Source organism: Dermochelys coriacea, chromosome 7, assembly GCF_009764565.3.
Source record: "Dermochelys coriacea isolate rDerCor1 chromosome 7, rDerCor1.pri.v4, whole genome shotgun sequence".
Classification (NCBI taxonomy): Eukaryota; Metazoa; Chordata; order Testudines; family Dermochelyidae; genus Dermochelys; species Dermochelys coriacea.
Window position 1 is genome coordinate 73,630,786 of NC_050074.1, and position 27,317 is coordinate 73,658,102.

The following is a 27,317-nucleotide window of genomic DNA, read 5'->3' on the forward strand; positions in this document are numbered from 1 at the left end:
AAGGTATTTTTATATGCTGTGATGCAGTTGTCAATGGAATTACTTTACTAATTCTAGATTCTGACTTTTTCAGACTGGGCATTTGGCAATGGAGACACTACTGTCTCTCACCTCAAAACGAGCAGGGGACTGGTTTAAAGAAGAGCTGCGACTTCTAGGTGGTCTTGATCATATTGTAGATAAAGGTATATTTATACGTTTAGTTTCTGATGCATTGAAAAGTATAAATGAATTAAACATGGATTTATTAGGGGAAGATTTTCCCTTAATTTGTCAGCTTTTCTTAATTTCTGTTATGGTAAGGGGAAAGAAAAAAATGTATCTTCTACTTGAAACTACCAAAAAATACGTACTTCCACATCAGATTGTTGGGGAAAATTAATGCCTCATCAAAATGTAGCATGTTGCATTGAAAACAGGTTGAATTCTAAATAGATAGAAGGTGTGGGTGTTGGTGTTGTTTCAGCTGGATAATAGGATATCAGTTGGGCAACTTAAGAGTTTAGGTTTTGAGGAGTTGTCTGTCTTATATACCATGTATGGGTATTGGAATTCTGTTACTTCACAAAGCACCAGTGATACCCCTTCTAGAATACTGTGTCCTATTCTGGACACACATTTTCTTTCCAAGACACTCCAGAGAAAGCTAGCTCTTCAAGAAGTCATGAGTTTGAGCTCCTTTGAGATATTTGTAGGTGCGCTTTGCTTGAAGTGTGGTGAAAATATGGGAAGGAAGGCCTCCGTTGAAACAAATATCAATGAGTTGGAGAAGGCTAGCTCTTGAAATTGAGTAAAAGAAAGTAAAAAAGCAATGAGCTGGTGCTGAGAGTTTTGAGATGCAAGCTTGCCAGTTCCTTATGTCTGTCTTTGGTTTCACTTCAGAAGGTTTGTATTGTACTGTTAGATATCTCTGCTTCTTTACTCGTCAAAAATGTGCTGAGTCATCTACAGCTCTGTGCCATAGGAGTTTGCTGCAGAATCTCTTCTTGGTCAATAGAAAAATAAACTTGGTTTTTCTCTCCTCTTGACAAACCTGTTTAAGTGTTTTCCATCTTTTAAATAGTAGTATGGAGGAGTCTTTATTCACATCATTATTGTTTGGCAGCTGATGTTTTGTGTTACTTTGGCATACATAAAATATCTGAAAACATGCTAAGTGTTTCTTTAAAAAGATTTTACTATGATAAATGGAACACTTTTTTTGAAATACTAATTCATTTTATGATCACCACACTCCTGTTAATAAAGCAACTTTATTAAAAGTTAAAAGTGTGACAAATAGGGTTGATGAGGTATTGGGAGAATTGCTATTACTGTATGCATTGCTTTTTGTACTTTTACAAGTACAGGTTTCAGAAAGACCACTTTAATGCTGCTCTCCTTATTACTTAGTCAAAGAATGTGTGGATCACCTAAGCAGTGACGAAAACGAAGAGAAATTGGTTGCTTCGTTATGGGGAGCAGAAAGATGTTTACGGGTCTTAGAAAGCGTAAGTATGAGCAGATATACTGTCTTCCTGATGGGATAATTGATTGATTTTTTTTTTCTGCTGTATTACTGCACATAGTTCCTCTGTTTATGATACCAGAGATGGATTCGTATGAGACTTGGTCTGCAACATGAGATGATGGGCTTCTGTAGGACCTAACCGAGATGGGCATTCTGTGGTTTTCTGTGGGGCCAGGTACAAGATAAAATCTTAGGAGAATATTGTCACAGAAAAGTAAAAATACACATGGAGAATAAGGTTTTCAAGTGGCAATTTCAGTCTTGCCTTCTGACTGGTTTTTGTAAATATTGATGAGGAAATAAAGTGGTGAGTAAAGAAGAGAAATATTCTGTGTTCAGTGTTCCTTCCTTCCTTCCTTCCAACAAAAGGTCAGTCCTAATACTGTTTTTTTTTTTCTTTTTTCCTTTTTTAGGTAACCGTGCATAACCCAGAAAATCAAAGCTACTTGATAGCATACAAAGACTCTCAGCTCATAGTCTCATCAGCTAAGTAAGTTCTCATAAGACAATATTTCAGGCTCTCTTGAACATGGTATGACAAAAATAAGCACAGGCCATGGCTATAATGTATGCTTATTCCCCTAGAATTTTCAAATATTGCTACAGCCAGTGGAACGGAAATGGTGGTAGCTAAGTGAATATAGACAAAATACTATCACTTGCCTGGAGCACTCTCTCTACAGTAGTGCTTGCAATGGTGGGAAATTGAAGTGGGGGAGTGGGGGAAGGCCAGTGTAAACATAGCTAATATAAAATCAGTAATGCTTTACTATTGTTAAAATAGTTTAGAATAAAACTATTATGTTGCTACTATTTCTCTTGAAGAGAAAAGTAGGGAATATTATGTGCCAAATTCCTTTCTGTGCCAAGACTTTTTCTGGGCACGTGAGGTGTGGACCATTAGGAAGCTAGTGCTGGTTACCTGATTTGCAAGCTGCCTGGGTTCAGATACAAGTGAGAGAAGCTGGCTGTGTTCCAAAGAATTGGCTTAGAATTGGCATAGTGGAATTCTGTTCTTCTCCACACTTTGCCATCTGTGGAATTCGGAGGAATTCCCAACTAGCCAGTTGCTACTAGATTGCATCCCTTTTGTGTCACTCGGAGGATAAAAAGGAGATAAAACTGGGCTGAGAATCTGACCCTACCTAGCCAATGGAAACATGCTTTGGTATTAGTATCTCAAGCATAGTTAGCAGGTAAATCGGACATTTTGAGTGAGTACTTTAAAAAAAAAAAAATCTCCTATGTAGTGTTCTATTTAGACCTTTGTGTATTTGTGATTTAGATCCTGGTTCTCAACTGCATTTTCCCAGTTTTATATGTAACTCTTCCAAAATCCATGACATTTTATGTTATGCTGTCACGGACTCACTCTTGGCCCCGTGTGGTCCCTGGGGGGGAACCCCCTTCAGTGTGACAGCCCTTCTCGGGGGTCTACTTTCTCTTGGGGGTTAAGCCTCTCTGCCTCCTGGAACCGCACCTCTCTGAGCTTTAGCATGCCTGTCTCTTGCCGTGGGTCCCCTCAGAGTCCACTCGCTCTGGACCCTCGGGGCCTCCACTCCTAGAGGGAATAAAGCAACCCTGTTCTCTAGAATGGAGTGACACTCAGCCAGCTTAAAACAGGAGGGTTTATTGAGTGTCTGAACACAGCATAGCAAACTCTCAGGGCCCTCAGGCCTGGCCTCCCTCAGCACAGTATATCTAAGTCTCCCCTGCATCCAAGTGGGCTGTGCCTTCTCTCTCTCCAGTCCCAAGCCCCCCTGCTTCCCAACTGGGCATCACCTCCCTCAAAACCCATCTGTATCCATTGTCGTCTTTCCGGTAAACAGGGTCACCCAGACCTCCTCTCCTCTCAGCCGTCCTCTGGCTGGAACAGTCTGGTCAGGTCTCTGCGGCCCATTGTCCTCCCACTGGCCAGAACTAGCTGTGACTCCCGAGCTGGGCCTCCTGGTCACCAGTCACTGGGGTACTCATTCTCCAGGCCATTGGCTGGGGTCCCAGGTTCCCTCGCTGGTCCTCTATAACAACAAACTCCCTCTCCCATCACCTTGTTAAACTAGTAACACCCAGGGAAACTGCGTCCCACCCTTACTGCATGCAAATCATTGGAAAAAAAACAAGAACGCTCCCCACCCCACCCCCACTTTGTCACATATGCCAACATAAACTTGATCTAAAGTAAAGAATCAAGCTCATAGTGTAGGGTTCCGATGAAGTGCATTGTATCTTGGTGGAAAGTCAGTTGCCATTTATTAAATTATTGTGAAATGGAGTAATTAACTCTGGCAGGTACAGAACAAAAAATTAATTTGAGTACATTTAGATAATGTAGAACACATCTTGCATAGACATCACATATCATTTTTTTTCATCATGCACATATAATGTAAGATAAAATGCCCTGGTACTGTTACTTAATTATGTCTTCTCTGCATTTTCCATCTTCAGAGCATTGCAGCATTGTGAGGAATTGATCCAGCGATATAACCGTGCTGAAGACAGCATCTGTTTACCATACAGCAAGCCTTTGCCTCACCAGAATGTAACTAACCATGTGGGTAAAGCAGTGGAAGATTGCATGAGGGCCATCATTGGTGTCTTACTTAACTTAACAAATGATAATGGTAAGGGATCTTTCCAGAGCTTGCACTTGTATATCAAACAATATAAGAGAGTCCATTCCTACCAACCATGTTTAGCCTCCTAAATTCTATAGTAATTTGCTCATGTATGCTGGATCTTAGCAATACAGTAACCGGTAATTGTCACCAGAAATTGGATGGGGATTGGGAAATAGATTGTTAATAAGAAAAGTGTCTTGGACAAAGTACGCTAATTGTTTTTTAGAAAAGATTTGTTTTGTTAATGTTTGCATGCTATTAAAAATTGTTTACAAATTTAGAAGCTTAACCACCTTTTTTTTTTTTTTTTTTAAACAGAGTGGGGCAGTACAAAAACGGGTGAACAAGATGGTCTGATAGGCACAGCTATGAATTGTGTGCTTCAGGTTCCAAAGTTCCTACCTCAAGAACAGAGATTTGATATTCGGGTGTTGGTAAGATACCATTCTTTAAACTAAGAGTAGTAAAAAGACCCTTTGTTTTATTAATATAAAGAATGAGTTTGCCCCAGTCTTATGTGTATTGAACTACTTCAGTTTTTCATGATGACTTCCATATTCTAAAGTTTTTACTGAGCTTTTTCTCAAGAAAATGTCACATTGAAGTCAATGGAAGCATTACCTCTGTATGGTCTGAGGAAACACTTTTTAATAACTTAAGGATTTGTTGCCTAAATATTACCCAAATCGTGAAAAATAAGAATTTCAGGAGTAACCAACACTGCATTTGAAGGAATAAACTTGGCACTGTTCAAGGATTTTTAAGGTGCCCATTATGTGACTACAGTCTGTAACAAAGCTTTTAAAAATTGGGTCAAACTGTGTGCACATAGAAAGCCTAGAAATGTTTCTTTACAAACAGATGTTTGACAGTACAAAATGAGAATTTAGAATGAAACGGGAGCTCTACAGTACAAAATCTTTGTTGACGAAGTAGTCCGTATATATATAATGTGGTAAAAGTCCACTGTTAATTGGGTGAACAGGAGACATCACCTTACACTTACTTTAGAAGAAAATAACTGTCTCATTTCAGTGTCCATTCAAGTTTAGAAGTACAGTATATGTAGTCAGTTTGGGACAGGTTTTGTTTGCTTCTGATTTGACAGTAGTGAAGTAAATCTACGTGGCATAAATGGTAGAAGATAAAATGCATCGGCCAAGTTTTTCAAAAAAGTGAGCCAAAAATTAGGCTCCTATATCTCTATTATAAATAAGGATCCAAAGCTTCAAAAGTAATGAGAGAAGCTTTGTACTCATCATTCTTGAGAATCTGGCTACTTATTCAGGTGTCTAAATATGGATGTGGGAACTTAACTTCTGATTCTAATTTTTTTAAAATTTTTAAATTTTTTAAATATTCTGTACATCAGACCATTTGATAAAGGAGTGTCCATACCTTGGTGAGCACCACACAGCTAAAGTATAAAAATGGTATTTATCAGTGCATCTGGATTCTTTTTTTTTCTTCATTGTATATAATCTTCTTTGACTTTGATTCTTCCAGGGCTTGGGTCTGCTGATCAATCTGGTAGAGTATAGTGCTCGGAATAGACACTGTCTTGTCAATATGGAAACATCATGTTCTTTTGATTCATTCTGTTCAGGAGAAGGGGATGATAGCATAAAGATAACTGGTCAGATTGACGCTGTTCAGGCTTTAGTACAGGTAAGTAGCAACTTTAGTTACAAAACAGTTCTCCATGTAATACTGAAATTACTTGATTATGGAGGAAATGTGAGTTAACAAGAGGCAGTGTCATGTCAAAGGTTTTTTATTCCTGTGAAACCTTACAAAAGCAGAACCTATTGTGGTTCCCCCCCCATTGCTTTCACTTAGTTATCCAGTGACAATACTTTTTCTTTTTTCAGTGCCCTCTATTGCAGAAGCTGTTTTCCATATAAATATAAAGGACAGTAGTACCATTATTTCTGACATCAAAAGGCTGCTTTCATTCACACTAAAGCTTTTTTTGTGTCCAATTTATTTCTAGATTTGTAAACCTGCTGTAGTTCTAGTACAATATCATGAGCTACATTTGTCTTGCATACCCCCTTTCATGAATGCCTTTTCAAAATTACATCTTTATTGAATTTTAAGAAATGTACTTTGACATAACATGTTTACCAATATACAGCATGAATCATATCAGTTTCAATGAATCAGGATGTGCAGATTGACTAAATCATAAAAACAAAAAAAAAGCCATGAAGAATTATTCCTTTTGTGAAACAGGCTCACGCTCTCTGTATCAGCTTATCAGGCACAAACTGGAGTTGAAGTAGCTAAATGGATTTTAATTCACACATGTAATTATTTCAGTGCTAGTCTCTGTGTGGATGCTCTTATTTTGGATTGAGTGTCCTGTTTCAGTTTAATTACAACCACTCAATCTGAAATAAATGTCTGTATAGAGACTTCTCCTGAAATTACTACAGGTATGAATTAAAACCCATTTAGCAACTTCAGCTCCAATTTGTGCATAGATAAAGTCTTTAGGTCAGTACCTGTACAAAGTGAGGTGTATATATGTTGTGATAATTTGAGGTCACTTTCAGATTTTTGCTGTTTTTTGTAGGTTGATATTTTTTCCCAGTTGTGAAACTGAAGTCACACAATTTTGTTTTATTCAGAAACATGTAGTGTCTCATATGTGTGGGATACAACAGACATCAGTTATCAAAGTACTACACAGAGTAATAGAAAAGAACAAAGTCTAAATATACACCTCTTTGCAAAGGGCTGCTCAAAAAGGTGTTCTAGAAGTTAAACTCGAAATTGAAGTACAAACAGGGAGCTTACTGCTTATCCAGCAGCGCCAGTACAGAACTTGTTGTTTGAACTTTGTTGCTCTACTCATGCATGGAGTGGATCATTTTGGAGAGCTGGAGCAACTTAGGGGAAGGGCAAAAAATTGGCATAAAAATAAACTAAAACAGGAATTAGGAGGACACAAAAAACAGATTACAGGAAAAAGACTATGAATTTGTAGGACATAAAAGGAAGGGTGGAGGAGATCAGGAAAATAAGTTAAATGCAGAGATTCCTATAAAAGTAATATCATCCTGAACATTTTATAAATGAAAAATGCCATTTGGGTGTTCCAGAGTGTCAAAGAAAATTTTGTATTTGTTATTCAGGAGAAGGTTTCTGACTCAAATAATATTAACTTGTATTTTTTATCCTTCAAAGCGGCGATTCAGGTTGCCTTTGATCTTTATCATGGGGGCATTCCACCCTTATTTGTCATGACTGTGTATAATCCTTTTAAAAAGAGGATAATGATCATAGAAATGTAGGACTTAATGGGACCTCAGTAGGTCATTTAGTGCAGGCTCCTGCACTGAGGCAGGACTAACTATTCTCTAGATCACCCTTGATATCTTTGTCTAACGTTCTTAAAAACCTCCAGTGATTTTGTTCTAGTGCTTAACTACTTTTGCAGTTAGGAAGTTTTTCCTAATGTCGAACTTAAATCTCTCTTGCTGCAATTTAAGCCTATTGCTTCTTGCCCTGTCCTCAGTAGTTAAGAACAGTTTGTCATCCTTTTATTTGTAACAACCTTTTATGCACTTGAACACTTTCAGTGCTAAGTGGAGTGGGAGAGTTACTTCTCTCTTGTCTTGTCTTGCTTACAACATTCCTACTGAAATCCCAGAATGATGTTTGCTTTTTTGCAACAGTATTGGATTGTTGAACCATATTTAGTTTGATCCAGTATCCCACACAGATCCTTTTCTGCCTTTGCTAGGCAGTCATTTCCCATTTGGTATGTGTGCAATTGAGTATTCTTTCCTAAGTGTAGTACTTTGCATTTGTCCTTATTGAATTTCATTCTGTTTAATTTAGACTACTTCTAATTTAGACGACGTCTGTCTGACTACTTCTGTCAAGATAGTTTTGAATTCTAATCCTTTCCTCCAGTGTCATTAATAAGACTAATATTGAAGAATAAAACTATGGGAAGGTGTATGCATAGGAAGGGGAAATTACATTTCAAAATATTAGTGTATTGTTTAGAGTTTGGCCTATAACTGAATGTCTCCTCAAATTTTCCTACCAGCTATTCCTTGAGCGTGAACGAGCAGCACAGCTGGCAGAGAGCCAGACGGATGAGTTGATCAAAGAAGCTCCTACAGCACAGCACGATAAGAGTGGGGAATGGCAAGAGACAAGTGGAGAGATTCAGTGGGTCTCCACAGAAAAGGCAGATAATACTGAAGAAAAAGATAAGAAGGAAGAGGATGATGAAGAACTTGACCTTAATAAAGGTATATCAGTTGGCTTTGGTCAGCTGAAGGGAGGGGAGGAGCTGTGTGATTGCAATATAGCTGCCTCTGTAGTGAAGATTGCATAAGTGTTTCCATTCTAATCTCCACTTTCCAGTGACATGTAACCCCTTTGGCTGAAGTGTCCTCAGCTTGGTGTCTGTCCACATGTGAAACTTCTGAAAAGTTTTGAACAAAAGCATTTCAGTTGCTGTGGAGCATGAAGAGTGAAGGAAGCAATAATACCCTTTTTCACTTTGTTGGATCCTGACCTCAATTCAGATTCTTTTCTAAAGACTTTGTTTCATTGACACATTAATACAGTAATGTTTCCTACATAACATTCTGGTGGCCATTTGTACACTTGCCTGAGCTTACTGTTAAACTTGAAATTGGTCTGTCTCTCTTTTCCCTTCCTTCTCTTTTCCCCTATTCTCTCTCTCCTTTTTGGTTTTCTCACTTGGTTTAGTTTTTCTGCTAATCTCTTTGCCTCTTCCTCAAGTCCCATGTTTATTTCTCTTCCACTGTCTTGCATCTCCCCATTTCCCTTTTCCTCAATTCCTTTCTATTCCCACAATATTTCTGCATCTCCCTCAGAATCTTTCCTCATCCCTACTCCCTTTTTTCCCTGGGTCACACACCAGACAGTCTTTATCTCTCCCCACCCTTCCAATCTCCATCCACTTGCAGATGCAGCTAAAATTTGTATATGGAAATGTTTCAAGGCTTGGTGCCCTCCATCCTTGGGGAATGACTCCCAGGAGCTCTGGTATCTGCAGGGCCAGGTGGCCATGTACCTGCTCCATCTCTGGAGAATGAAGATCTTCAGATGCACCATCTCCTTTCATTTGCCTGCCCCCCTCCAGCTCATTCCTTCCCCTCCAAATAGATTTCCTTTCTCACTTTTCAGCTCCACTCTCTGCCTGTCTTCCTTTCTCACCACCTACGCTTCGTCTCTGTCCTCTTCCTCCCTTCTCCCCATTTATAGTTTGTCTTCTAGTGCTTGGTCCAAGATGTGCCAAAAAGTCTTCTCTGGTCGCTAGCTGGAAGATACTATATTAGTAATATGAAAGAAAATACATTTAGATGAGTTGGAGGGAGGATGGTATATCCTTCCAGATTCACATGTATTCCTATATTGATATTGTGTTGTTTTGTATTCTGTGTGCACCTTACTTGTAGTAGTAGTAGTAGTAGTAGTAGTAAGTTTTTATAATAAAGCTATTTAGAGTGCATAGTGAATAACCCTGATGTTTGGGCCAATATTCCCTCTTGGTAATTAGTTCCAATATCCCAGGCCATGTGAGATTGCTCGTATGTAATGGCTGCCATGTTTAAGTACAGTAACTCCTCACTTAAAGTGGTCCTGGTTAACGTTTCATTACGTGGCTGATCAATTAGGGAATGTGCTTGTTTACAGTTGTGCAATGCTCCCTTATAACTTTGTTTGGCAGCCGCCTGCTTTGTCCACTGCTTGTAGGAAGAGCAACCTGTTGCAGCTAGCTGGTAGGGGCTTGGAACCAGGGTGGACCGGCAGCCCCCCATCAGCTCCCCGCTCTCCTAAGTTCCCTGTTTAGCAGCTGTCCAGCAGGTTACCAATTGCCAGCAGTTCAGCTGCCCCAACTTCCATGTGCTGCTCCTGCCCTTTGCCTTGGAACTGCTCCCCAGAGCCTCCTGCTTGCTGTGCAGGGGAGTGGGGAAGAGGGGAACTAATGTCAGGGTGTCCCCTCCCCCCTACTCCTGCCCCCCGATTACCCCTTCTCCATATAGAGCAGGGGGAGACAACAGGGCTCAGGATGGAGAGAGCTGGCCACAGCTGCTGTCTCAACTTCCTGATCCTTTTAAAGAAAATGTACTTAAAATGTGGTGTCAGCATACTTAAAGGGGCACTGCCCATCTCTCTCTCTCTCCTCCCCCCCCCCCCACAGGGTGTGTGTCATGCTATCGCCCCTCCCTCTATTTGTGCTGCCTTGTAGAATGTGAGGCTACATTTAACAACAATGTGTTAACCCTTGAGCCAAGTGCTAGTTCATCATTTAGCAGTAAGGCATTCCCTGGGAAATACCCCACCCTCTGACTTCACCACCTCAGCCAAGCTTCACAATCATCATTGCTGTGTACAGTATTAAATTGTTTAAAACTTAGTGTGTGTGTGTGTGTGTGTGTGTGTGTGTGTGTGTGTGTTTTGTCTCGTGAAAAAAAATTCCCTGGAACCGAACACTTCCCTCTCTCCCTCCTAATTTATATTAATTCTTATGGGAAAATTGGATTTGCTTAACATCGTTTTGCTTAAAGTCACATTTTTCAGGAACATAACTACAACGTTAAGCGAGAAGTTACTGTATATGTTATATTTTGCATATAACTTAATTTTGTAAAGTCCTTTGAGATACCTTAGCTGTGGAAGGAATTTACTTTTGTTCTATAATAATGTAATTCTTTGAAGTGACACTGAACAATTTAGATATATTTCGAATAAGAAAATAAACTACTTTGTAAATCATATATACGATGTAAGCAATTTTTCTTATTTCTGCAGCCCTTCAACATGCTGGGAAGCACATGGAAGACTGCATCGTGGCCTCATACACAGCATTGCTTCTGGGCTGTCTCTGCCAGGAGAGTCCAGTAAGGAAATGAGTCAATGACTCATTCTAAAATGGTTGTAAATGTTCATTGAAGTAGCCACTTGCAGTCATGAAGTGTTTTTGTTGAGTTAGGATTTTGTGCAAGTTTACTACATTAGGAGAGTCATGTTGGCGCTGACATAGCTCAGTGCAAGGTTTGCAGAAGTATTCCATTCTAAACCGGTCTTCACTTACTATATACTTTTAATGCAATAATAATTGATAATATTGCAGGCTGGTTTTTCTTGTGATTAGTCTCGGTCCATAACTGAATTTATTCTGGAAAAGAAGGAAATTGGCGAAAATGTTTATAATTATAAACTCGCTGTGTTTCAATAGTTTCAATATGAGTTAAATGTTAGTTTTTCATATTGTTCCATTATAGTCCAAGGAATTTCATTTTTGCCAGTGATTTTAAGAATGCCAAATTTGTACATGCTCACATTCTTTGAAGATGATCACCTCTATCAGATTGGGAAACATTCTTCAGAGCTGAAATTTAAAATTTAGGAATTCAGAGTTCTAAATATAAATAAAAAATTTAGTACTGCATATGCTCAGTTGTGTTCAGAAAGAAAAGAAGTGGGTGATTTTTTTTTTTGACGAGGTATCAGACTTGTCAAGATATACAATGAGTTTAGATATGATCTGAAGAGCACTGTTCTGCAGCTTCTTGCTGATTTATTATATAATTATCAGTTCCGGAACAGTGACAAGTGCAAGGTCAGTATTTCTCAGCCCTTAAGGAATAGAAATATTATTCCACTGGAAAGGACAGTTCTCTCACCCTGTCAATAGGATACTTTTGTCTGTCTGTTTAGCCTTCAAGAATCCTCGGCAGTCTGACTTGATTTAAAATGTTATGTATAAAAACCTGTAGCAACTTCTGTTGGCTAGAGGGCTTGGTCACTTGCTGGAGGATTCTCTGCACCTTGAAATCTTTAAACCATGATTTGAGGACTTCAGTAGCTCAGACATAGGTGAGAGGTTTATTGCAGGAGTGGGTGAGTGAGATTCTGTGGCCTGCATTGTGCAGGAGGTCAGACTAGATGATCATAATGTCCCTTCTGACCTTAATATCTAGAGTCATGACAAGTCATCCTTGGGACTCTATTGCCATTGGGGATTGTGGGGAAATCTTATGTGTAGTGAGAGACTTGAAGTGTAGAAACTACAGCAATAAGCAACTCAGGAAAACATTGGGGGTGGGGGCAGGGGGAGAGAGATACTATTACACCATACATACAGACCTCTGATGTTAATTGCAATGCTTGAAAAATGTTTCGTAACTTAAGAGATGTTTGACTTCCTCAGATCAATGTGACTACTGTGAGGGAATACTTGCCTGAAGGAGACTTCTCAATAATGACTGAAATGCTCAAGAAATTTCTCAGTTTCATGAATCTTACTGTAAGTATTGCATATTTTTAAGATTGCCAGATGTAGTTACTTTTCATACTTTAAACTGCTTTCATTTCCTATCTCGTACACTAGTGATATTAATATTGATTAAAGCTGTCCAGCACTTCTGCTAATCAGCTCTGTCGCTGGGGGGGGAGGGGAGATGATATCTTCATTTTTAATACAGAATGTCCATTTGCCAACCATTTATTTTGCTAGTTCATGGAAAGGAAACCCCTTCCTTGTTCCCCTTTGAATATGACCAGTCAATGGAAAATATTTCAGAACCACAGCCTAAAGTGCATTTTATCGTACTAATATGTGCATTCTAAATTGAGAAGAGCTTTTTGAGATTTTGATGTCATAAATGCTTTTTTTGTTCTGTTTTCTATTGCTTGTTTTCAGTGTGCTGTTGGAACAACAGGCCAGAAATCTATCTCTAGGGTGATTGAATACTTGGAACACTGCTAGATACTAAACTTCCGCTGCAGGCACTCTAATGCTGGAGCTACCCTTAGACAAAGGAAGGAATCATGAAAGAAGTCCTTGAAGATACACCAAGACCATTCATCTGTGTCATTCGTGTTCAGATTTTTAAGGCTACCTGGTCTCTTAACCATGCATTCAGCATTTTCTAAAAGACAGTTACTACATCAATCTGCAACTATCAAAAATGAGGGGAAAAGGTTCTGAAGAAAATAAATATAGAATCGATGCAGTGCAGTATTTAAATATTTTTGGCAGGGTTTACCCTCCCTTTTTTTCCTGCTTCGTTCATGACAAGTTTAAAGGGGAAAAACTTGCTGCTGATAGTGCAACTGCTGTTTACTGTTGAGCCACTGTTTCATGCCAGCCAGGTGCAAGGCAGCTTAGCTACTGAGGTATCAAACAAATGTTCTAATAAAGAAGTTCTGGACAGCAGTATCGCTCCTATTTGAGTTTAATTTGCTCTTGCTTTTTTGTTACGCGATTATTCCAAAATCATAAAATATAAATTTTTAAATACTTTGGTGATTTTAACTACTGTCTATATTTAAAATTATTGGAATCCAAAGAGGCAAGGATTGGATTGTTTATATTTTTATACTGTTTTGATTGAAATTAGGTGGTTGAACTACTTCTCAGTTCTAAAACTGTCATGGCCCATATACTGTAAGCTGATAGACCATAATGCTTCATAGTTCTAAAAGACATACAAAAACATAAACACATCAAGCAGTTTAAGGGTATATTATCAAAAAATGCAGGAACTGTAAAGAGTTGTGCCCTGTTAAAGGACATAGTGAAATAATGTTCAATCCCAGGGTAGTTTACACTTCATACTAAGCAAAAACTTTTAAATGCTATTTTGATTTGTTACAAGGGAGCATTTAAGATATATTTTATAATACTCAATACAAAGAAATTGGATTTTTTTCGGGGTGATTCAGTAAAGAAGCTAAAACACCAATGGGGATTAATGTTTCCAGCTGACATAATCTTTCTATTTCATTCTTCTGTAGTATGGCAAAGTTAAATGCATACAATACAAAGCCTTAAAATGCTGATATAGTTAAGATTTTGTCCAGGTTGAGGTCTAGTTCACAAAGCATTGTGTTTGAAGACTAGTGGAACAAAAAAATCCCAGAAAATACATTTAGATTTTTTTTTTTAAATATAGGTTTTTTCTTGCACTCATTCAGACCAACAAAATTGGTAATTATTTTTATTATGCTGGTCTTGAATATTTGCGGACTCTTAGGAGTTCTGCATCATCAACATTTTCTAAATACCTGTATGGGTAATCACATCATGTTACTCCACTGAATTTGTAAAACTTGAAGCCATAAAAATATTAGCTCTATGTATAATGAGGGAGAAATAACAGGAAATCTAACCTGCTTTTAGATCTTGTTATTTTCATGTATAAAGTTACAAACCCGTGCTTTTGTATCAGTGCCAGCTGTAAAAAATTTTTTACATACAGTGGCTGCCTTCTATGTCTTCCTATTTTTGATAATGCAGATTGTTGGGAATTCTGTAAGGAAGTAACTGATTAGAGGCAAAAATCCTATGTTGGTCATAACTTTTTTGCATTTTCTCTCATCACCTTCTAAAATTTTAGTGTACCAGTGTAACTTAAAAGGAATTTTGAAGTTGTGTTTTCCCTTTGGGTAAAATCTCAGTATAGAAAGAGAAACTTAGTAAAATGAATTATGTAAATTATTTCTGGCAGGATGAATTTATTGGATATGTTTTGCCCATTTAGTCTTATGATTTTAAATTAATGGGTTTTCATTTGTAGTTAGAATTCAGAAAGATTAAACAGTTAAGTTTCTCTGGACAGATGGCAAGAGATAATAAAATATAGATGTAATGCAAAAAAAAAAAAGCAGGGGGAACTGTTTCTCTGTTACACTGGTAATTGTTTGAATTAGAATTGATTTACTTCAGTGTTTAACAGTTTTTTTAGATAACTAATTGTCAATCACTGACAAATATGGACTTTTTTTTTTTGAGGGTGCGGGGAGAAATCACCCTGTGAACTGCAGTGCATTTTTTGTGTGTTAAACCCTCAAATAACTGCATTAAAGGGTACTTGAGGCCAACTTGCAAATTAAAATTTTAAAGTAACTTTTTTCCATTGTAAATATTTGTGTAAATACTCTCAATTGGAAATTAGAATGGTAGAGTACTTTTCTGAATCCAATCCTATTTTTATTTTATACAGTATTTCTCAGCTGTGATCTTTGGAGCAAAAGCCAACGGCAGGAAAAATAGTTTGTACCAGTTTCATGAAGTATGTCTTTGGGTTTTTGTAAATAATTTTAACTCAAATAAAATTGCTACTTTCAATACACATGTTGTCTTTTAACATGTAATAAAGCATATTTTCTCCATGAGAAATTGCAAAAGAAGAAGGGCTGTATCAAGTGAACAGTCGAAGTTGATGATGAGGCCTGATGTTAGTGCTCCATTCTGCATTTGCATGTGAGATACCAGCATTCAGTTGAAGGTCCTAGCCAATCATTACCCAAACCAGCAGGAACTGAAGTGTTCTGGAGACATCCAGCTTGGCATCTTGACAGGAGTTGTGGAGTTCCCCAGGCAACTCAACAGCAACTCTGCAGCTGATTGGGGAGCAGGACAGCTGAGGGAATTGTAGCCAGAACAATGAAAACTCATTAAAGCATGGGGAAATTGGGGCAGTCCTCACTATATCTTCATGGATGTTGACTGACTTTCTCTTCTCTCTTCAGTGGGAAGTAGGGAAATTAAAATAAATTTTTGCTGTGTTTTAGTCTGAATGATGATGGTATTCTAATCTGTTCTGGGTGGATTTTCTCCAGCACCTCTTCTGTTAACTGATGCAGCTAAATCTTTTCTGTCAGACAGGTGCCAAGCGCAGTAAAAGTCAAAAGCTTGAGAGAATGTGAAAATGGTGGTGTCATCTCATTACCACTCTATTCTATTAACTAGCATCATCATAATGGAATTTTCTCTTTGTGCTGTAAAGAGCGGTTAATAAAGTTCCAAGTGCTGGAGCCATACATCATTCATAGACAGTACTGTAAAACGCAGTCATATCATTATGCACTCATAAATGTGACTCGAAATTCTGAGCAGATTCAGTAGGAGAAATATTGCCACTCTGGTTGCTTTATATTTAGACATATAATGGGAGCAGTAGATCTCTGAAATAACCTTGAGGAGTTTTTCAAATTAATAGAACAGTTGTGAGGATCTTATAGGAGAATAAGATGTAATAGTCTAAGAGATTGTTTCAAGATTGAGGTTGACAGCTTTGCAAAATTTGATTTATATCCTGAAAAAGTAAACTGGAACACTCTGTGAATACTTGATATATCAAAAGCTAAAATGTAAAATCAGCAGTGGGTATATATTTTCAAGCTCATCTAATGGGTTTATTTTGTATGCTGCCAGCAGCCTAAACCACATGGAATCAGAAACTGGACAGTGATCACAACACTGTCAAAGGTTTTAATTTTTGCCATATGCTTAACATCTGTGGGAAGAACAGTTGGAATAGTAGTGAAGTTCTGATTAGGGCATTCTCATTCTGGACTGCACAGGTGTGTTTAGGTTCATAACCCCTCCAACTGAGGAAAAAAACATTTTTTTTTTCATATCCAGTTCATCAGCAACCTCTCCCATTTTTCCCTCATCTGAGTTGTTTCTCTGCTGGACTCAGATACTCATCCCTTTGCACTCTACTAGCCAAACCCCCTTATAGCAGGCCAGTTTCCAAATCCTCCTCCTCCTCCTCTCCTCCATGGGGAACTCTGGTGGCATTTTTTACACAAGGATCACCCATCTCATCTTAGCCACATGGCCTCAGCAATCATGTACCTCCTTTTCTTGAGTCTTGGTTTAATTGTGAGGACTTCTTCCACCCCCTGCTCCTTTTGTATTAAATGACTCTGTCTGTGCTATCCTGAGGGGGAAGATTAAGGTGTTCTGTACCTGTGAAGAGATGAGAATGCTCTTCTGACACTTTCTCTCCCTCTCCTGACCAAAACTAGAGTGTTTGCCTGGAATGGCATGGAGAGAACCACATCCATGGAATTATTTTACAGCTTTTCAGGATAGGGGATCCTTGTCTTTGTAATTACTTTACAGCACCAAGCACGTTTGGTGCTAAATATACATTAACCCATACTAGGGTTTTCTCTTTAAATAAAGGAAGAGATTCCAGAAGTGATAAATGGTAAGTATGATTCTCTGTTCATAAGGATATTGAAGTGAGTTCTGGCTCAGATCCAGTGTCAAACCTTCACCTCCTAACGTTGTGGACAAGGTGCATGGACACTAATAACCACAAATCATGAAGCTATCTTCTGAATAGAAGAAATCTAGAACAGCAGCTCTGACCCCAGACATGGCATTGAATTTCCAGACTAAAAGATGTATAAGATGCATCAAACAAAAGATTAATGTTATGGTGAAGTCTTGTAGCAAATTTTAAAAACTGCATATGTGATTGGAAACAGTATCATGTGGTGAATGGCTGCTTTCCTCAGTGGAAGGATTAATGGAGTCTTCACAGGGGGCCTGGTATTAGGTCCAGTATTGTTTCTGTTGAACACAGCATTTCTCAATTACCAACAAGAAAAGTTTTGGGGCACCCCTTCCACCAGCCATAAGAAGGGTGTGTTGTGATCCCTAGGTTAAGAAACCATGGTTTGATATATTAATTGAGCATGAAATTGATAAATTATCAAATGGAACTAGCACAAACATGGTAGAAAAACTAACCCAGGAAGCACTTAACAGGAAGGATTAATAGATACTAGGTGATTGACTCCACAGGGTCTCAAGATTCCTTTCCACACCATGTTCATATGTTCCCAGCATGTGTACCTTGGTAAATGCAGCAGTCTGCCCTTTTTGAGATAGGTGACAATGTAAGTGTCTGTACATCTGAGAACCAAGGCTAACCAGATGGATGAGAGGAAGCACTAATGGAGCAATACCTTGGAGTAAAATAGTTGAGTTAAGGCTGGATCAAAAATCACTTGCTGCAATAAAACTTCAGTATGGGATATCACCGTAAAAAGAAACATCCTCTCTCTGTTGCAGGATCAAACTTCTCTGAACTCAAGCCCTTTCAGTAACAAGTTTAATTTTCTTGGCATACTGATTGCTTTTTGCTGTTTTAACATGACCCATGGAAATTAATTAAACTGTGAAATTTAACAAGATGTGGTAGGTTTTTTTTTGAAAAATTAGATTTTGCAAATACCTTAAATAACTGATAGACTTTTCAGCTGATACTGAAAAAATATAACTATTAGCAGACTACCTTGCATGATAGGCAACAAGCATGACAGCATTATGCTGTAATCCTGCTGACAAATAATGGGTTTACCTGCAATTTGAGTCCTTTTAGCATTCCAGCCCTATAGTTGGTAAGAAATCTGCTTACCATGGCTAGCAAGGGAATGTGATTTAGGGATTAAGTAAACAAGCCTGAGAAATAATGCATATTTGATCATTTTTAGCTATTTGAATGCTGTTATCAATGTAATAAAGGTATTCAATTGAAATCAAGGTACAGGGCATTTGGGGAGTGGGAATGGGAGTGTGGGGAAAGGGTTGACTTGCTGCTTTACAGAATTGATGGCTTCTGGCTCAGCTATAGGCCCATGAACACCTACCTCATTTCCCCCTGAGAATAGTCTAACTGCTGAGGTAGGTGGCTATCTTTTGTAGATGTGATGCCACTGGCATGTTGTCAGGTGTGTTTGGCTCTTCCAGACCAAAGATTTTGTTTGAGACAAAAACAATTGGTAAAGTAATCAGTTTGTGCCATTTGTTTTCCAATGTGCCATTTACTTCATAGTTGTATCTAAGTGAATGTAATTTAAATGCAAACCCGAAGGACAAACTTATTGTAGGAAGTGATTTGTGCTGTAGCTTTACTCAGCTTGTGCATCTGAGTTCCTAAACGTTTTGCCGTGAGCACACTGTGCTATAACTTATGAAATAGTTTAGTAAGGCTATTGTATAACCTGTTATGTAAAATCTGATGTAGTTTTAGTGGACTCAGTTCCCAAGTTTCCATATTATTTTAGCCTCTGGGTTTCAGACAGGGTTTTTGAGGCTGAAACTATCTGATCCAAATTGAAAACACCATTGTACATCTGTCCAGATAAAAACGCTATTGTGAAGTTATATTCTGATGGAAAAAACAAACGAACCCAACAACCTTTAGGCAAAACTGTCTTAATAAACAGTTCAAAAATCCTAAGGTTTTCTATGAACATCTTTGCTATAAATACATTAAAAACCTGGCAAAATTGTTTTTAATATGAAAGGTTTGATGCTGCTAATATGAAATTTGAACTAGAATTCCTATATGTGCTGAAAAGGCTGATGAGTTTCTACAGCTGATCTTAAATTGGAGCCTGATCTGCAAAGTAATCCTTACCTATGCCACTAGTGACACTTATGATTAACCACAGGGGGACTTCTCACATGAGTAAGGGACACAATGGGTGACTGTTTGCAAGATCAGGTCCTTAGCTATAGGCAAAACAAAATGCTACAGAATCTTTCCACCTACCCATTCACTGTAGGTTTAGTTTAACAAAGAGGTAGAAAACTATAATAGAGTTCAAAAAAAGAACTAGATAAATTCCTGGAGAATAGGTCTATCAATGGCTATTAGCTAGGATAGGCAGGGATGTTACACCATACTCAGAGTCCTGTATCTCTGTTTGCCAGAAGCTGGGAGTGGACAACAGGGCATGAGTCACTTGATTGCTTGTTCTGTTCATTCCCTTTGAAGCACTTGGCATTGGTCACTGTCAAAAGATAGGATTCTGGGCTAGAGAGACCAATGGTCTGATACAATATGGTGGTTCTTATGCTCTTTAAATATGACTGAATCGTAGATAAACAGGGCTATGTTGCATTTGCCTTTTACACCTACACCTTCTAGTAGAATGCAATTTAATGTGGGTATGTCTTCATTCCTTTAGAAGAATATCCTAATTTATTTCTACACTCTTAGGCCAGAGGTGTCAAACTCATCCTTTGGAAGCGGCTAAATCTTATTTTTAATTATGATCTGTTGGGCAGGGTATAAATTTTAGAAATATCTACTATTCTCAAGCCACAGAAAGACTTCCATAGAACATTTTCACAAAGATCAAGTATATCTCAACTTAAATTGTATTTGTTTAGTATTGTATTAGTACAATAGAACTGTAGGGAAAGCTGGCTCATTTTAGGGCTATCACTATTTCTACTCTTTGTTTCTTCCTTCTCTATCCACTTTTCAGTGTCCATGCCTTTGGGTGTTCCTTCTTCATTTTCTTCCCTTCAGCAATACCTAATTTTCCTCCCCATTTCCCTGTTGTGGGATTTGCTCCAGCCCTCTTCCTCATCCCATCTGCTAAAAATGATCATCAATAAAATAGTTAATGCTGACTTGTCAAATCACCATTAGACTTGAACATTCTCATGATGGCAGTTAATGGAGCTGAGGGAGTTTACTACTCTCAGGCATTGTTCGAAGCTGCCTGCTGACTTGGACAATGCTGCATTAATTTCCACTTAGCTCATTTTTGGAAGGCTATTTTCACAACCATGAGGGCTAAACCTTTTTTAAGATAGAAACTTAAATTCTGCAATATTTACTTATACTATATAGGCCACATAAATATATCATGAGGCACTGTTTTGCTGTCCTGATCTACAGTATAGGACTAACGAGTTCCTAGTATAGTATTCCTTGAAGCTTACTTACATTCACCAGGTCTACTGTATTCTCTTCTTGAACATTTAACGTCTCATTATGATTCATTGCTTTAACATTCTGACCTACGAAATTCTGGTTCAATTCTACCACACACAATTTCCTTTGAATCCCATAGTGCTGCTCTTTAATCAACCTTTTGGTTTCCATATGTGCCCTGGCACATACGTGAGCAGAAGTGCTTGCATAATTTGTCTGGATCAGTAGCTACTTGTATGTAGTGGTTCACAACTGTTGTCATTGACTGGTATAGAGCTGCCCTGACTCAGGGCGGGGACTTGACTGTTCCCAGATGACGGCTGAATCAGTCTCATGTTAGTGAGCTCCAACAAGGAGACTACCCTGATATGAAAGGACCCTCAAGATAATTATGTAATCAATATTGCCAATCACTAGCTTATTTGGAGGTACCTCTGTGTTAAGCACAATTTGCAGTTGCTTACAAAAGCTAAGACATAGTGCCAATTTTTTGTAAAACTGGCACAGAAGCTGGAACATGAAAACAAGGACACTGTTGGATTTTAGAGAGATGGGGTCATCTATATATGGTATTACAAAGCACTATGTGTATCCCTAGAGAAATGACCAACTAAGGACCACTGGCTTAAATCTAGCATGGTGCATAACTTGGACTAGGGTGTTGAGCATTAATTAACTTTTTATTATCTGCTGATACAATAGGGGCATATATGTAAACTGCAAACTTGAAATGAATCCATATGGTTGTACCCCCTGCCCACCATACAGGTCCACAGTCAGGATTAAAGTAGCCATAGTAATACTTTCAGAGCTTTTTAACTGAACTGTAATCTTTTTAAGGTGGTAACACAAATAATAGTTAGTTGCAAAATTTTGTTGAATAATTAAAGTATTCTGTGACTATTCCTGCATTTCATACTAAGCCATATTAATGCTGAGCACGTGCTGTTCCCCTTGCAGTGATTGGAAGCTGCAGGCATTCAACATCTCTGAAATCCATCCATAAGCTTTGCTGTAAACAGAAACGCAACATACAGGGTTAATTTTATCTCTAGTATAAATCCACAGTCACTAGAGTCACAGTAGGAAGGAAATCAATCCACAAGAACATGTCTCTATCTCCCCAAAATTTAAAAGTGTTCAATTAAGTTAAAAGCAAAAATAATTGGCTATTTAGCAATTTTGCTATTGTGACAGGGTCAGGCTAGATGGCTATAGGAGAATAATAGAAGGCAGCTATATTAACCCCAGGCTAAGTAGGTCCCTTTTCCCTGGGTCAGGTAACAGGGAAGGTTCCAGAACAATCAGGAACCTTCTGGAGATAATTAAGACAGGCTGATTAGAACACCTGCAGCCAATCAAGAAGCTGCTAGAATCAATTAAGGCAGGCTAATCAGGGTACCTTGGTTTTAAAAAAGGAGCTCCCTTCAATTTGCGGTGCGTGTGTGAGGAACTGGGAGCAAGAGGCACTAGGAGCTGAGAGTGAGAACGTGGACTGTTGGAGGACTTAGGTGTACAAGCATTAGCAGACACCAGGAGGAAGGTCCTAGGGTGAGGATAAAGAAGGTGTTGGGAGGAGGCCATGGGGAAGTAGCCCAGGGAGTTGTCGCTGTCGCACAGCTGTTCCAGGAGGCACTCTAGACAGCTGCATTTCACAGGGCCCTGGGCTGGAACCCAGAGTAGAGGGCGGGCCCGGGTTCCCCCCAAATCCTTCCAAGTCCTGATCAGACACAGGAGTCGTTGACCTGGACTGTGAATTCAGAAAAATGGCCAAGCTGAGGGCTGCTGTGAAGCTCCAAGGCGAGCAAATCCGCCAATAGGCACAAGGCCCACCAAGATGGAGCAGGAACTTTGTCACACTATTCAGAGTTTACTTGGTTTTTAAATGGAAGTTTGAAAATTTTGTTCTGCTTGTATTCTTATAAAGAAATGCAACTTTTGCATAGGTGTTAAGTTTCTTCAACAAAAAATTCATAGGCCTTCTACATATTCATAGTGGCTGTCTACCCACTTTTAGTAGGTTTTTAAAAAGTAATCAGTGAGCTTGAACAGCTATGATTCATCTGATGGCAAGATATTAAGCCACCTTATGTTGTGTTAAAGTCTCCTCTCCCCACCCAATCTTCTTGCAGAAACTGCCTTTAGAGCTGTAACTTTAAGTCCCTGCCTTGAAGAAACTTTCAGACTATCTTCCTGTTTGGTAAGTGTTTAACGCCTTTTGGGTGCTACTGCAATAATAAGGGCTTGGCACTCTTGTGTATTAAGTAGAGAACTCTTGCATCAACAAAACTAACTAAGTTACAGTGGGTGGGATTCATGAAGGTACTTGGGTGTTGCTGTCCTACTTTTAGGCACCGCTGTGATCCACAAAACTCCCACTTGGCTGCTGCCCAACCCTGTAGACACCTAAGTTTTTGCAGTAAAAGTTTCCTAGGCACCTAGGCTTCTGGCTGCCTACAGTAAAGCAGTAGGCAGGTAGAAACTTATCTCCCACCTAAGCCCCAAAGCATTCCCTAATGAACCAGAGAAAAGATGCATGTTTGGGTGCCTAAGTCACACATGGGGCCTGATCTGGTAGTTGTGCTTAGTCCCTCTAACTCCACTCAAAACAGCAGGCACGTGGACCACCCTTTAGCCCAGTGGTTAGGGTACTCATGTGGGTGACCCTGGGTTCATGTACCCCTCTGTATGAGGAAAAGAGATTGCTGCTAAGGATACATGAAAGAAGCCAGCTTGATGATCAGATCCTGCTCTGAGTTCAGGGCAGGCTTTTTGGGGAGAGGGGGAAAGTGTTCAGGAGTTAGGCCTGTAAATTTGATCTGGAGAGGGATGAGGGACAGCTACTTATTAAAAACTGAAGGGTGGGATGGGATTGTTTTCTTTTTTTCTGAGGGAGTTGACTAAATTGTCCCTGATCGTTTACTGGGGGTTCTGCTAACAGATTGGCTTACCCTGCTGTGCCAGAGCTTGAGCTTATACAAATACTAGGGAAGAGCAAATATTTTGCCTTTAGGACGGACCACGTAGTATCAAGCGCTAAGATTTTAAAAATTAATTCCTGATACAGGCTGGGTCTAGATTTTTGCAAAAAGGTTTTTACAGCCTTGGCTCCTACCTCTGTATTTTAAATTATAGCTCTGAAATGGTGGACTATTGTTAATATATTTTCAGGAACAGTGTGCAAGCACTTCCCCCAAAAGCACTTGAAAATGCACTGTCGTAGTCGTAGGAGTGCCTCCTTCAGTTGTGAGACGTTTCTCTTTAACTAGGGTAACAAATTAAAAGCTCCTCTTAGCTAGACACAAGAATAATAGTGCAAGGGTTAGCCTGAGATGTGGGAGACCCAACTTTCCACTCTGCTACTGAGTCCTTTGTGATCCTTGGGTAAGAATCTTAGGCAATGGCCACTCACGGACTATCTGTAAAACTGGATGATCATACTTATTTACCTCAAAAGGTGGTGGATTAAATACATTAAAAGACTGAGGTGGTCAGATACTATGGTAAAGTGGGACAGTCCTTCTCCCTTTGTCCCTATGAGCACATTCACTCAGCCACATAGAGTTTGTCACAGGCTAGTCAGGAATGTGGGAGACCCTCACTAAAGTAAAGGCAGCACATAACTGAACTGTAAATATGACAATAACTGTACAACAGGCAATGCATATAGATCCCTACCAGTTCCATTTCAAGTCCAGGTTCAGAGGACAGCTGTGCTTTACTGTTGCTCCCTGAACATGAGCTGTGCTGGTTGTCATTGCTTTCATGTTCATTCAGTCAATTCACCCTTCTTGAAGGATATACAAATTGTACCTTCCTGTGCCTGCCCAACATGGGGGGCCTTAATGCTGGGGAAGGGTTGACTACATTTGCTCTGTAGCTATCCTTCAGTGTTTCGGGCCGGGGTGGGGGTGCTTTAAAAGTGCTGTTAGTGGGGCCTACCTAGAATGTGCTGAATCGGCAGGTGCCTCTCTTCCCTCCTCAGTGACCGATGCTCATGCACAGGCCAGCTCCAGTTGTGCTAAATGGCAATTACAGGCACTGTGTGCCACTGCTGATTTTTTTTTTCCTGAGGCCAGAGCTCCTGGAACCTGGATTCCACAAGTGGAAGTTGATATCAGCTAGGGCTGGATCTAGCCCAGGGACAGTTTAATGAATGCAGAAATGAAAATAATAAACCCCACACAAGTAGGATGAAGTAACATTTATTAAGTGTAGCAATTTTTGCACGTGTTCTATGCATTGTCTTTTGCCCACTGCTGAACATTACTGCTTGCTCAGGGTAGGAGCATTGCCCTTGCGGGTATCAGGAGCCTTTCCTCATTGATGAGAATTAACCGTGCTTGAACCCTGTTTGAACTCTACCTGGAGCTAACTGGAAACAAAACATTTTCTCTCTCCTGCTGTGCTAAATCACTGAATCTATGTAAGGGAATTCTCAAGTGAAAGGAAGAGGTGAAGGACAAGTCTCCGGAAAGCGTCTATGGAAGATAGCTGCACGTCTACTTCAACGCTGCTGGGCTACTACTACTAAAGGAGTGTAAAAGTTAGACCATACCTCCAAAAAAGCAGCACTGAAAATGAAAACAGCACGAAGTGTGACAACGTACTGAAGTGTGTCTCTTCAGTGTAGCAAAACCATCCTTCAGAGCTGTTGTCATAGTCGCCTACTTTGTCTCCTGCCTTTCTCTATAGAAAAGTACCGTTGGAATCAGCCCCCATAGACGATAAATAGCCTCTACTAAGGTTCTGGACAGCTACCTGCCGTCAGACATGTCCAGCTTTTCCTCTGAATCGTGTGTCTCCATCCAGCCCAGTCCTTTTCTTTGCAGCCGTCTTTCACTTTTTGCCAATGTTGTGAGTCGGCCTGAACTGTTTTTTTTTTTTTCGTCCAGTTATTTACTTTCTCTGATTGCCTTATTTCAAGGTAGGGCTTTGCCCTGGAAAGGCTGCCTAGCTTCGTTTCCTGCGGGCAGGTCCGCTGTTTTCGGGGGCGGGCGGGGCGAGCTAGCCACTGACTCTGAAACCCGGGGCTGCGGCGCTTCCCGGACCCGTGGGCATGGGCTGCTCTCCTTGGCGCTGCGGGTGGGGTCAGGACCGTGTGGCTCTCGGCTGCGCGGCAGCACTCCGGCGTGAATTAAGCGCCCGGGGTGAGTTCTTGGCTGGTGGAAGCATAGGGCTGTATTTCTCGGTGGATGGGGGCGCATCCGTCTCCGAGCGCTGGGTGCTTCCCCCCTTCTGCAGGGCCAGCGTCTCCCCCGCGCCCCGCGGGCCGCCCGCGCCGTCTCCCCTCTGCAGCAGCTCGCTCAGCATGGAAATGTAGATCTTGGCCATCTGCAGCGTCTCCGCTTTGGACAGTTTCTTTTCGTTACGCAGCGCCGGGATGACGCTCCGCAGACGATCAAAGGCCACGTTCAAAGCCAGCATCCGCCTCCTTTCCCGGGCATTGGCTGCCAGCCGCCGGCGCCGTCTGCTCCATGCCCCCGCTAAAGGATCGTATCCCCAGCCCGCCAGCGCGCTCTTCCTCTGGAGCCCAGGCGGGGCCCCCCAGGCTGTGGTGCGCACTAGCGCCAGTCCCCCGGGATTCAGGCTCGCGGATCCCTGGGGAAATCGGCCATCGGTCACCGTCCAGCGTGAAGCACCGGCGGGCTGGAAATCCCTTGCGTTTCCCTGGAAACCTCTCCCCTCCGCCGCCGCCTCCTCCCTTTGCACCCGGGCTTTGCAGGGGCAGGGCTGCAGCGCTGAGAAACCGGAGCTGGGACAGCGGCCACCCGCCCTTACCGGCTCCGCAGGGCCGCGGACTTTCATCCTGGGCCCGAGGGCTCGAAACGGAGAGTTTTAGATCTGCCCGGCCGCCCGCCCGCCCGCCCGCGCGCGCGCTCCTTTCTCGGAGACACGGGAAACCTGGACGGGTGGGTTTGTTTATATCGCAGAGGGGGCGCGTGGAGAGGCAGGCAAGGTTCCCTCCCGGGGCGGGGAGAAGGGGTTTAAAACGAAGCTAGTGCTCAAAGCGAAACCGTGACTAATGTGCCGCTTATAACAGAAAGAAAGTCAATTAAACGCATTCAGTCAGTGGGGATTAGTTTCTCTCCAGGGATCCCTTGAAGTGGGACCCCGGGAATCAAAGCGCCGTTAATCCTAATGATCCAAAATGCAATTGGATCCGGAGGTCTCTTTTCCGCGGGAGAGGCGCGCGCCGCGACAATTTCAAAGTCGCCCCGCCCCGCCCCGCCCCGCCCCTCGAGCGCGAGAACCCGCCGCCGAGCTCCCGTTCGGCTGCGAGCGGCGCCTCGCGGTCAGCGGGATGAGAGCGCGTCAGGGAGGTTTCAAGGATCCGCATGGCTTTAAAAGCCATGTTGGGGCGCTGCTGCGTGTTCCTGAAGCCGTAAACCCGTGCTGGGCAGGTACCCGCTTCTGAGACACGCAGCCCTATGGGCTGGCAGGACTCCTGCTGGCTGGCAGCTCAGGGGCCCCATACAGCTGGCTGGGGGGTTAATAACAGAAGTCGGTACAGTCCAACAGCACAAAAATCAAGCCAGGTGGAGCCGTCTGTTTAGTGAGCAGGAAAGGTCACGGACTGAGAGTCCTGAAGTCCCTCTTTCCACAGCCTGGGTATAGTTTAGATGTGACAGTGCAAGCCTCTCCCCC

At 40.8% G+C, this 27,317-nt stretch overlaps 2 protein-coding genes across 3 annotated transcripts in view; one reads left to right on the top strand and one right to left on the bottom strand.

Moving 5' to 3' along the window:
- The window catches only part of WAPL (WAPL cohesin release factor), a 128,270-nt gene extending 112,922 nt beyond the window's left edge, over positions 1 to 15,348 (top strand). For both annotated transcript variants that reach the window (XM_038408495.2, XM_043519476.1), the window contains 10 exons: positions 74 to 185; positions 1,393 to 1,490; positions 1,924 to 2,000; positions 3,959 to 4,134; positions 4,450 to 4,565; positions 5,638 to 5,799; positions 8,195 to 8,402; positions 10,939 to 11,027; positions 12,341 to 12,436; positions 12,833 to 15,348. In XM_038408495.2, the coding sequence (XP_038264423.1) occupies positions 74 to 185; positions 1,393 to 1,490; positions 1,924 to 2,000; positions 3,959 to 4,134; positions 4,450 to 4,565; positions 5,638 to 5,799; positions 8,195 to 8,402; positions 10,939 to 11,027; positions 12,341 to 12,436; positions 12,833 to 12,898 (1,200 nt within the window). In that variant the 3' untranslated portion in view covers positions 12,899 to 15,348. The remainder of the gene's footprint in view (positions 1 to 73; positions 186 to 1,392; positions 1,491 to 1,923; positions 2,001 to 3,958; positions 4,135 to 4,449; positions 4,566 to 5,637; positions 5,800 to 8,194; positions 8,403 to 10,938; positions 11,028 to 12,340; positions 12,437 to 12,832) is intronic.
- A 9,392-nt stretch (positions 15,349 to 24,740) lies between these two features.
- On the bottom strand, positions 24,741 to 26,477 carry LOC119859004 (pancreas transcription factor 1 subunit alpha-like). Its single transcript, XM_038410611.2, has one exon. It carries the CDS (start codon positions 26,475 to 26,477, stop codon positions 25,761 to 25,763), a length of 717 nt encoding a protein of 238 aa, XP_038266539.1. The 3' UTR covers positions 24,741 to 25,760.
- Positions 26,478 to 27,317: the final 840 nt, after the last annotated feature.